Here is a 12,256-nt window from a genome sequence, read left to right on the forward strand (position 1 = left end):
GGGACCCCCAAATTTGCAACTGGTATCAGAAACGAGAGTGGCCTTGGAAACCCCTGAATTCTGCCACTGAGGTCAGAGGTGAGGACTTGCGACCTGTCCCCTAACCTAGTCCGCTAACTTCTGGACTAGAAGAGAAGAAATTTCGGGGGCACCTGGGTGGCTCAGTCGATTAAGAATCTGACTTCAGCTCAGGTCGTGATCACACAGTTTGTGAGTTTGAGCCCCACCTTGGGCTCGCTGCTGTCAGCACAGAGCCCGCCTCAGATCCGCTGCCCCCACTCCCCATCCGCCCATCCCCTGCTCATGTTCTCTCTCTCAAAAATTAAAAAAAAAAAAAAGATATTTATATATATGTTTATATAATCTAATTGTATATATAATTATAATTTATATTTAAAAACAGATATCTCTGCTGTTTTTAGCCACCGTAAGCCCAGGATGAGGACCTCAGCACCTCTGTAACTCACCAGCTCTGAGTCTGTGGTAATTCTATAGCTGCCCTAGGCAACAAATACAGGCCTTCCCCTCCAGAAGCTTCTGCCAGAGCAACGCTCTGCTTTCAGCTCCTAGAGAAAGGCCCCTGCTCCGACAGCATCTTTCTCAGGCCACCGGCAACTTGCCTTGTCTGTTCGTTCCCTCAACCACCGTGGTGGCCCTGAGAGCAGGCTTTCCTTGCCCCTCCCCCACTTTCTCCCATTCAGGGCCGCATCAAGGGTCCTGGGGCCGTCCTAACAAATCACCGCAAACTGGGGGGCTTGAACAACAGAAATGGATCGTCTTGCAGGTTATGGCGCCTGAGTCCAGGATCAAGTTCTCAATCCCCTGTGGAGACTGGGAGGGAGAAACCACTCCATGCCTCCCTCCCGGCTTCTGATGGCTGCTGGCCTGCAGACACATCAATCCAACCTCTCCTCCACTGTCACTGTCACATGGCCTCCTCCCCTGTGTGTCTCTGTGTCACCTCCTCTTCTTCTAAGGACACCAGTCATTGGATTAAATGATCCCTAAAACCGGAGTGGTTTCCTCTTGAGGTCCCGTAACTAACTCTATCTGCACAGGCCCGATTCCAAATAAGGTCACCTTCTGAGGTCTGGGGGGACATGGCCCCTGGCCTCATGGGACACATGACTGGGGAGGACCAGGCCGGACCAGAGGGAGATTCACTGGGCCACCCGCCCACCGCCCGGCCGCCCTGCCTCCCGAGGGGACGGGGGGCACTCTGGTGTCACCGTTCCTGCCAGAGGAAGGAGGACCCGGTTCTGGAGCCAGGCGCTGGCTTCCAGAGTGTACGTGCTCAGGAGGCTGTCATGTTGATGAAAATACCGCAGAGCCGTCTGCAGGGTTCTTCCTTCTCACTGCCTCTCCAGCGCCTGAAATAAATGAGAAAGAGATGTTCCTGGCAGAGTCTGTGGAGGAACTCCATGGCAGGAATGAAAATTGGCTGCAGCATCCAAGAAATCCTTGAATGGAAAGGGATTTCTAGGACAACACACCTCTAGGAACAGAGAGTGTCAGTGGTAAAGCCCGGGGGAGGGAGGGAGGGAGGGACGCCAGCCTGCAGCGGGCGTGTCTGCGCGCGTCCACGGACGTGCCCCCCGCGTGCACACCGGCGCAGGTGCACACACCTGCTGGCGGGGCAGGAGCGCGGGCGGGCGTGGGGGACGCAGCCCAAATCACGGCCCACGTAGGCTTTCTTCTACTGGCGGACCATCTGTCCGCCCCTCCTGCCACCCCCACGCCCACCGGCCAGCTGGGGTCACCTTGTCCTGCTACATTTTCACAAAACTGGCCTTGGCCCCTGTCCAGGGCCTGGGAGGGACGCCAGCCGCCTGCTGTCCCCCGGCGGGTTCCGCTGAGGCTCACGCGGCTGCAGCCCCCCCTGGCGCCAAGTTCCTGCTTTCACTGAAACCTGCATCCGCCCTGCGTCTGGTCTCCTCAACCAGCTCGCCCTTTTCCTCCAGGCATCACATCTTTGGAGCTTCAGGGACTGGCTGAACTGCCCGTGAACTTCCGCCTGGCTCCGTCACAGCCTCCAGCGTCCTTAAACTAAAACGAGGCAAGCCCGCGGCCAGTCCTCCTCTGGGGCCGTCCTGGCCAGAGAGCCCTCACCTACCCCTGTTCGGGCCTCACCAAGGCCCCTCTTTCATCAGAAGGCCCACGAGGGGTTGGCCAAACAAAGACCGTCCCTGCTGCACCCCCAGCCCCTTGTCCCTCCAATCCCCCATCCCTGCCTCAAATGGAATCTGCCAGATCCACAAGCCCCACACACCGCTAAGGCCAGGAACACAACCCCTTCCAGCCCCGCCCTGGGGGACCCTCTCAGCCCTCCTCAAGGCAGTCGATCTCTTGGTCCTTCTAGAAACACATGTTGGAGAAACCTGCTGGTGTTTGCCCCAACCTCAAGCTGTGGTGGTGAGAATCCAGGGAAGTGTGTGCCTGATCTGAAACCCTTTTCTTACAGAGAGGAAACTGAGGCCAGAGAGAGAATCAGCTCGCCTAAGTCACGCCATGAGTGAGTGTTCCCAGGGAACAGAGACCCCAAGTCTCCTGACTCGGCATGAGGTCTTTATCCCAGCCCGTGGGGCCGGCAGGCGCTCCCAGGCACTGAGCTATGAGTGGGGGTTTCCTTAAACACCCCAGAATCCTCGAAGCTCTTGGAATCCCCAGCTCTCTGAATGAGCGTCTTTTCCCGGCTGTTAGAGCTGGGATCTCTGATGCAGCCAAAATTCGGTTGCAGGCAGGGCCTGGATGTCTCTTGGGAACCCCTTTCCCTGTCTCTAGGTTCGGGGGTGCCAGACTATGATGCAGACAGAATTTAGCACCATCCTGTCTTGTCTCCACTCCAGTCCCCAAGGTACTCAGCGTCCCCATCCTCCTCCCCCTTGGAGGAGGACATTTTTGCCAAAAGCATTAGAGAACTGTTATGGACTGAATGTTTGTGTCCTGCCCACTCCGCCAAATTCATATGCTGAAACTCTGATGCATCCCCAGTGGGACTGGTATTAGGATATAATCCAGGTTAAATGAGAGCACAGGGTAGGGCCCTGACCCAACAGGATTAGTGTCCTTATAAGATGAAACACCAGAAGGGTGCCTGGATGGCTCAGTCTGTTAAGCAGCTGACTTTGGCTCAGATCAAAGTGGGTTCGAGCCCCACATCAGGCTCTGTGCTGACAGCTCAGAGCCTGGAACCTGCTTTAGATTCTGTGTCTCCCTCTGTCTCCCTGCCCTTCTCCCACTGTCACTCTCTCACTCTCTCAAAAAATAAACATTAAAAAAAAAAAAAGACGAAACACCAGAATGTTCTCTTTCAAAACCCATGCACCGAAGAGAGGCCATGTAAGGACACAGCAGGAAGGTGGCCGACTGCAAGCCAAGCACAGAGCTCTCACTAGAACCTGAATCAGCCGGAGTCTTGATCTCAGACTCCCAGCTTCCGGAACTGTGAGAAGATAAATCTCTGTTTATACCCAGTCTGTGTGGTATTTTGTTGTGGCAGCCCCAGCGAACTCAGACAAGAACCAAAATATTTACAGATTGAAATGAAATCAAGTGTGAGAGATGCCTCAAAGCAGTACAGAAGAGGAAGTGAGCAGAGAATAAACAGGATTGGCTGCAAGCCGATAATTGTTGAAGTTTGGTGACAGGTGCATGGCAGGAAGGGGGGGGGTCCCACTTTTTCTCTCTACGTTTATGTGTTAGAAATGCTCTCTAATAAAATATTTGGGTTTTTTAGTTTGCTTATTTTATTTTGGAGGGGGAGGGGCAGAGAGAGAGAGAGAGAGAGAGAATCCCAAGCAGGCTCCATGCTGGAACTCATGACACATGAGATCATGGCCTGAGCTGAAATCAAGAGTTGGACATTCAACCGACTGAGCCACCCAGGCACCCCTCCGATGAAATGTTTGTAAAAATAGTATAGTGGAGTGGGCTATGAAATCATTTCAGTGGGTCACAATCAGCATTTTTTAAATGAGAAAGAATAAAATAGATTATACTAGAATCACAGAATTACAATAATGTAATACTTTGTGAAACTTTTACAGGGTGTGTGTGTGTGTGTGTGTGTGTGTGTGTGTGTGTGATGTACTGGGTCTGAATGTAAAATGTACTTCTTACTGTGGGTCATGGTCAAAAGACCTGGAAAGTCATTTCTCATGGTTGATTTGACCATGGCCTCCACAGTCAGATTGCCTGGGTTCTGGTTCGGCCGCTTCCTCCTGGCTGTGTCGCCTTGAGCAAGTTACTCCACTTCTCTGTGCCTTAGTGCAGCTAATAATCACAGCCTCCATCCTAGGATCGATGTGAGTTTTAAGTGAGCTAATACGTGTCAAGTGCTTCCAGCCATTCTCCTAACACAGTGCAAGAGCTCAATACGTAGCAACTATTACTGTAGTGGCCATGATATATAAAGCGGATGGTACTATCGCGTCAGGAATTTGTTGGCCTGAAATGGGAGGACGTAGGTTTTATAAGAAGAGAAAGACAATGCGCGACCACTGTTACAGAACGAAAACTCACTGAGTAAATTTGAGGATCCAGTTGGCTTTAATCAACAATTCGTGATTCGGTCAGCATCCCATCCAGTATCAGACAGATATCTGCTCCCAGGAGCTGTACAATATGGAGGGCTTTTACGGGCAGGGGGCAGGGCAAGGAGGTTATTAGCAAAAGAAAAGAAAGGCTTATTTCAGTCAAGGTATCTTCCCTCAGGGAAGAGATGTGGTCTTATCATACCTCACTATGCTGATGGGGAAATTCCAGACTGATCGCTTTAAAGTTCCACTTCTAGGGGCCCCTGGGTGGCTCAGTCGGTTGAGCGTCCAACTTCAGCTCAGGTCAAGGTCTCCTGGTCTGTGGGTTCGAGCCCCGCGTCAGGCTCTGTGCTGTCATAACAGCTCACAGCCTGGAGCCTGCTTCAGATTCTGTGTCTCTTGCTCTCTCTGCTCCTTCGCCACTCATGCTCTGTTTCTCTCTCTCTCTCAAAAAATAAACATTAAAAAAATAAATAAAAATGAAAAAATGAAGTTCCACTTCTGGAGAGGCTGACATTTCAGTAGTCTTAAAAAAAATTCTTTTTTAACATTTATTTATTGAGAGATGGAGCATGAGCCGGGGAGGGGCAGAGAGAGAGGGAGACACAGAATTCGAAGCAGGCTCCAAGCTCCCAGCTGTCAGCACAGAGCCCGACTCGGGGCTTAAACTCACGAACCGCGAGATCATGACCTGAGCCGAAGTCAGATGCTTCACCGACTGAGCCCCCCAGGCGCCCCTGACATTGCAGCAGTCTTAAGTTTACTATCCTGGGGCAAGTGAGTCTGCTTTGGGCCTTTTCTTTTCTTCCTTCCTTCCTTCCTTCCTTCCTCCTTCTCTTTCTCCCTTTCTTTCTTCCCTTCTTTTTTTAAACACCACAGAGGGAATAATGGTGGAATTTTAGGCAGCGTGGCCCTTCAGTCATTTACGAATATTAACTATTTCACTCAGTAAGTATTATGGAATGCCCACTATGTGCTAGTCCCAAGACACTGGCCACAGAGAGTTGAACAAGACAGATATGGCCCATGCCTTCATGGAGCCCACCCTACCTAGGAAGAAAAAGCAAACAATTCATTGTGATAAAAATGTCATTATTAGGAGTCGCCTGGGTGGCTCAGTCAGGTAAGTGTCTGACTTCGGCTCACGTCATGATCTCACGGTTCGAGGGTTCGAGCCCCGCACTGGGCTCTGTGCTAACAGCTCAGAACCTGCTTCTGATCCTCTGTCTCCCTCTCTCTCTGTCCTTCCTCTGCTCTCTCTCTCTCTCTCTCTCTCTCTCAAAATAAATAAACATTTTTTTTTTAATTCCATTACTGGGATGGGAAACAAAATAGGGTGATGGGGAACCGCAGAGAGGGGGAGGCGGTAACCTGACAACAGATTGTTGTTAAGACTCAGCCAAGGGGCGCCAGTCTGGCTCAGTCAGTAGAGCACGTGACTCTTGATCTTGGGGTTGTGGGTTCGAGCCCCACGTTGGGTGTAGAGATGACTTAAAAAGACTCAGCTAAGAGGAAGACTGGGAGCCAATGCTGGGAGGCGAGAGGTCTGGGAATGAAAGCAGCTTCCCAGTAGGGTAGCTGGCCCACCAGCCAAGTGTGGTCTTTACGTTGAAATCCATGAAAATGAAACAGAATTAAAAACTCAGTGCCTCAGTGCTCAAAAGCCACACTGTGCCAGACAGCGCCTAGGGCAAGTGTCCAGAACATTCTCATCATCTCGGAAAGTCTGTCAGCCGGCGCTGGTGGAGACCCCAAGCTGTGCTGTCCATCGTGGCAGCCACTGGCCACAGGTGGCAGCTGAGCACTTGAAACGTGGCCTGTGCCACTGAGAAATGGAATCTCAATTATTTTATTTTAATTAATTAAAATTGAAATTGAAAAAAGGATCTCTAATTCAGTCATTGGAAGACTTTTTTTTTTAAGTTTTCATTTATTTATTTATTTATTTATTTATTTTGAGGGAGAAAGAGAGAGCCCGTGGGCAGGGGGGAGGGGCAGTGAGAAAGAAAGAGAGACTCCCAAGCAGGTTCCGCACTCACAAACCGTGAGATCATGACCTGAGCCGAAATCAAGAGTCGGATGCTTAACTGACTGAGCCGCCCAGGTCCCCCTGGAAGGCTATTAATTCTATTTGGAACAACTCGGGTGTATGAATCCAGTTTCCAACTACACATTTTATGAAATCTAAATACAGAGCAAGTTGAAATATGCTCTCAGAGGAAAACAAGCCCACCGGATGGTGAAGACGCAGTACAAAACAACAAAGGTAAACCATGTCATTAATAAACTTTATATTTGATCATATATTGGGATGATAATATTCTGAGTATATTGCACTAAAAAAAGATATTATTAAAATAATCTAGCCTGTTTCTTTTCATTTTTAAATGTGGCCATTAGGAGACTGTCAATGACTTACGTGGCTCAAATTTATTTCTTTTTTAAAAAAAATTTTTTTTAAGTTTATTTTTATTTTGAGAGAGAGAGAGAGAGAGCACGAGCAGGGTTGGGGTAGAGAGAGAGGGAGAGAGAGAATCCTGAGCAGCGTGGAGCCTGACATGGGGCTCCATCTCATGAACCATGAGATCATGCCCTGAGCCAAAATTGAGAATCAGATGCTTAACCAACTGAGCCACCCAGGTGCCCCAGGTCAAACTTATTTCAATGAGACAATGTGGGACTAGGGTTTAGAGAGATGGGCAGTGAGCCAAGAGGTCTGTAGTAGATATGGAGGTCTTGTTGGCTCAACATGGATTTTGAACTTCTTCCTGGGTAATGGGGAGCCACGGCAGGTGTTTGAGCAGAGCAGTGATGCCTCTGGAGGCTCTTCCTGGCAGCTTTGGGGAGAATGGGGTGGAATGGGATACCAGTTGGAAAGCCATGGTCATCAAGCTCAGACAGGAGAGTGGCTTGGATTTGAACGGTGGCTGTAGGGACACAGGGGTGCTGCCTGTTTCCCTTTCAAGGGGATTTTGCAGACATTTCATCCCAAACTTCTGCTTTTATCTTATCAGCCACCCCCAACTGTGGGGGGACTGGAAAATGTAGTCATTTAATTGGGCTCATGGCGATCCAGAAAAAAAATGGGACCCCGTCCTAAGGAAAACAGAACAGAGGCTGGGTGGGCAGGTAGCCCCCTCCACTGAGAGAAAGTCAGGGAAAGAGAGACAGACGGCCCAGCCAGCAGGGTGGGAGGGAACCAAAGGGAACACGGGGTCTGTACGATTCTGAGAGGGTGGGCTTGGCAGAGGATGTCACCCACCTTGATTTTGACCTCAAACTTTTTTTTTTTAAGTTTATTTATTTATTTTGAGAGAGAGAGAGAGAGCACACAGGAGGGGCAGACAGAGAGGGCGAGAGGGACAAATCCCAAGCAGGGCCCGCACCATGAGTGTAGAGCCCGATGCGGGGCTTGAACTCAGGAACCATGAGATCACAACTGAGCTGAAAGCAAGAGTCGGCCACTTAACTCACTGAGCCGCCCAGGCGCCCCTTGATCTCAGACTTTCTAATGAGTAAATTTCATCTTTCCCGCTTATGTTTGAATTCTGGCAAAAGCTCCTGTGGGCAGAGTACCCGCTTCACACGGTAAGAACTGCCCTGAGCCAGCAAGACCCCACGTGACTGACCCCAAGACAGCGATCCCCCTGGCCTTTGCTGCCCCACCTGCACAAACCCCCAACCTCTGTCCCGCATTTTCCTGATAGAAACTGGGAAGTGTTTTCCGTGCTTGGGCACAGTCTTTGAGACACCAGTGTGCTCTCGTCCCGGTGTCGGCCTTTCTTGAAATAAACCCCTTTCTTGTTTCACCTGGTCTGTTTGGGACCCCCAGAGTCCGGTGCTCCTGCACCCCTGAGCCCCAGCTACAGGCTGCTCCCAGGACCCAACGCACCTGAGCGCCAGGCAAGACGAGGCCCCTGGCTCACGGGAGGCGCTCGACAAATATTTGTCCAATAATGTCCGTTTAGCCACGTGAGCATTACTGATAACCTTGGGAAGAGCAGTGTAGTGGAGATGTGGGTGGGCAGGGGAGGGAGAGGGAGGTGAGGCTTGAGTGGGTGTGATTCTTTCCAGAAGTTTGGGTGGGGAGGGCAGAGGCGGAGAAGGAGGCAGGTGGAGGGAGGGACCGCGTCCTGCTCAGCTCTGAATCCCAGGACCTGGCATTATTATTGTTTTTTTATCCCCATGCAGATGAAAAAGCTAAGGCTCCAAGAGGAGGACCGACTTCCCGGGTCTCCAGAGGGGACTGAGATCCAGGCCTGTGCCCTGAACCCCGCCCACCCCTGCCCTCTCCCACTCCTTCCCAGCATCGTTTTTTCTTTAATGAGCTGGCTCTTTGATAATCGCAGTGGGCCTTTTATGAACTAAACAAACCGAGGCTGCAGGGCATTTTTTTTTTTTTAACAAAAGAGCTCATTGAATAAGCAATGGGCTTTTCTGCAACTATTTTTAAAGATGGAGCTGCAGGCTGGGCTATGAGGAAAATCACAGAGAGCAATCTTCTGAAGGTCACCCAGCACCCAGGGAAAACTCCAGAGCTGGGGTGCACCTCACAGACCCCCGTGCGGGGCCCTGTGAGAAGGCGGAGGTCCTGGGTAAGAATCCAGGCACCCGGCTCCGTCCCGCCTCGGGGGCATCCAGGGCAGCGCTGGCCCAGCGTGGCCCTCCAGCCTCTGCAGTGGCCCCAGCCTGCTCCCTGGGACCAGAGGATTCTGCTCTCCGAAAGGTGCTAGCTGTGTAACTCCCATCACCCCCTGCGCTGCCTCTGCCTCTGGTGCCCGCAGGCAACTATTTTACCAATCCGCTCCCTCCCCTGTGCCCTGGGCCAGAGACATGGCTGCCTGTATTTAGGGCATATTCACCGCAGACAACTGCTCCGTGCTGGGAACCAAGACCTCTGACTCGACCCCTCGCTCAAGGAGCTTGAAGGTGGGACCAACGTTTCTGGGGACGAAGAGCTTTCACGTACATACATCCCCACACCTAGTTCCCATCCACTTCCAAGGCACCGTTTCCAGGGAAACAGAGTCTCAGAGAAGTCAGTGGCCACATGTGGCTCAGCTGGGACTCTTCCTGTGTCCATGGTTCCAGCCTTCCTTGTACATGGCAGGGGGCCACCTGTCCCCGTATGATCTCGGGCTCAGGGGACGTGGAAGGTCCTGGAACTTCCTGTGAGGGCCTGATTGGTAAGTGCTGACAACCAGATGTTTAGCCAGCCCCGGGAGGGACAGGCTCACTCTGGCTCGTGTGCCAGTAACTCTGACTCTCTGGGCCTCAGTTTCCTCCGCTTTAGATTGGGGTTGGTAACAGTACCAGTGCTATTGGTGGCCGCTAATGTTTCCTGGTCCTCACTATGGGCCACGTGGCACAGAGTCTCCTAGGCAGGCCCCGTTCTTTCCCCCAGTTGAGACAAGGAAAGTGAGACTCGGAAGAACAAAACGACCCGTCCAAGTCCACACAGCTTGCAAGGATTTGAGCCTAGGCAGTCCTGCCCCCGGCTTACTCTGCTGGCTGGAGAGAGGTTGCCTTCCTCTCCCCAGCCTTCGACCCTGGGCGCCCCCTGGTGGTCAGAGCTGCTCCTGCAGCTCAGCCTCTGTTAACTCCCAGGACAGGTGGACCCCTTTGAAGGCCTGAGGAGCAGCAGCTGGGAGCCCACCAGGGCCCCACAGAAGCCAACCAGCCAGGAGGTCAAATCCCAGCTGGCCCACCCCTCCCCCAGCTCTTCTGCCCTTTCTGAAACAAAAGCGGGCCTCAGTGTCCCTTTGCCTCCAGGTCTTTGTATCAGAGGACCACCCATCACGGCTTTCTGGCTTTTGTGGCGAATGCTGAACTCGAGGGTTTGCTCCAGGCCAGACCACTGGGGAGATGGGGGTGCAGAGCCCAGAGGGAGGCATCCGTTCGTTAGTAAGAATGACTGAGTAGGCTACAGCTGAGCTGTGCTGCGTTCCTAGGAATGCTGGTGTTGGCTTGTTTGGACACGAATGCCCTTCCCCCAACACACGGTGAGCCCCCGCGCGTGCAGCCTAAGGCAGGTGGGCATCAGCTGCTCCACCCTCCTAAAGCTTGATGATCTGAGTCATCGGCAACCATCTTCCCGTTGTTCCCTCCAGAGTGTCAAATAAAAACAAATCCAGGCTTCGTAAGAGAGACTTTATGCGAGAGGGAGAATGCTCTGGCCATCGGGTCTGTCTGGGGGGAGGCAGAGAGCCTCTCTGCTGCAGAAGGGAGCAAGCAAAGCAAAAAGGAGCCGGCGTGGGAAAGCGGGATGGAAGGTCAGCGAAGGCCTAGCTCTATTCCAGGGATTGCTGGAGGGGCTGACTGGTGATCCAGGCTGAGGACTGAAGTTCAGCGGCCCTGAGGAAGGAGAGATGTGTAACCAAAGTTTGGTTAACAAGCCCTTGGCTCTGACTGACCAATGGAGAAACACAGTTCAGGTAATCATTTATGAGTCCACAAAAGGGGATTTGGAGGGTCTGTGTCTGTCCTTGTCATAGGTAAACAAGGACGGGGGGGTGGACATCCATGAGTCTTCTCTACGTCACGTGGAGGAGGTTCATTCTTTGCAACAAGTCATTTTCCCGAACACAAAGGGTGGGGGGTTCCTTTAAGAGCTGCTGTTTTGCAGGAGCACGGGGCTTAGGTAAAAATCCACATTGTCGGGAGTCAGAACAGTGTTCTCATTAACAGATTGAATCTGAAGATAGCAAAAATGTTCATTGTGTCCACAACGAAATACAGGAGTAAAGAGATCAGGGGCAATAATCTTGGTCCTAATTGTTAAAATCGGGCAGAAGTGAGCATGTTGCCCTGGGAATAGCTAATAGCTAGTGGTGTTGCTCGTAACAAGGCACTGGCTGGACTGTTTGCCGCGGTCTGTGCCCCATTGAGCTCAGAAGCCTAGAGCGTCTCCCTGGGAGACCTGGGCCCGGGAGGAAACCTTGTGGTTTTCTGCCAGAAGAGCCACACACACATGGTCACCAGAACTCTCGTCGCTATGGTCTGGGCTGGAATCAGGAAAGTCAGCCTCTTCTGTACCAGGCCCTGTGCTGGGCTCTGCACAGATTTTGGGCATGTTCTCCAGGCAGGCATGGGGACAGCAGGAGCGACAGTCCCTGACATTGGTGGCCGTTTCTGTGGCTCTTGGCTGGTCATCCCGGGGATGGAAAGCCCAGGAGACTGGGCCTTGCTGGTTCATGGCTGCGTTCCCAGCACTTGGCAAGGTGTGAGCATGCCGAATGAATGAAGGGTGAGCCCTGACAGCACTGGGGGTGTGGTTAGACCACACGCATCATGGTGAAAGGGGGAATGTTACCGTGAACGAGGCGGGAAAGCCAAGTAGGAGTAGCCTGAATGCCAAGCTAAGAGTTTGGACTTGGTGCTAAAGGTGATGGGGGTGCCTTTGAGGTTTTCCAGCTGAAGAGTGAGCTGATCTAAGCTCCACTTGGGGCCAGAGGTTGTGGTTTCTGTTGGCACCTGTCATGTCCCTCCAGTCTCCTCTGGGACCAGGCTGGGGGTGGCCCAGCGCCCAGTGGAACACTCTTGGGGAACGGGTGGGGGAGGGGCGGGGGCGGGACGGAAACTCCTGCTTGAGTGGGAGCCACTCTGCCAGGGAGGCCCTGCCTTCCCTACCTTGCTCTGCGGCTGGCTTCCTCTCAGAAGAGCTTAGAGCACCCCCTGCTGCCTGTTCCGGGATGCACGCTGGGGCTTTGCGGGGGGTGGGG

At 52.4% G+C, this 12,256-nt stretch overlaps 1 protein-coding gene across 1 annotated transcript in view; it reads left to right on the plus strand.

Annotated features, from left to right (window-relative positions):
• Positions 1-8,812, plus strand: part of LOC122234753 — a 39,108-nt gene extending 30,296 nt beyond the window's left edge. The window contains exons 6-7 of the mRNA XM_042972411.1: positions 6,730-6,801; positions 8,727-8,812. Of these exons, the coding sequence (XP_042828345.1) occupies positions 6,730-6,801; positions 8,727-8,785 (131 nt within the window). The 3' untranslated portion in view covers positions 8,786-8,812. The remainder of the gene's footprint in view (positions 1-6,729; positions 6,802-8,726) is intronic.
• Positions 8,813-12,256: the final 3,444 nt, after the last annotated feature.

The sequence above is a fragment of the Panthera tigris genome, chromosome E3, assembly GCF_018350195.1.
Source record: "Panthera tigris isolate Pti1 chromosome E3, P.tigris_Pti1_mat1.1, whole genome shotgun sequence".
NCBI lineage: Eukaryota > Metazoa > Chordata > Mammalia > Carnivora > Felidae > Panthera > Panthera tigris.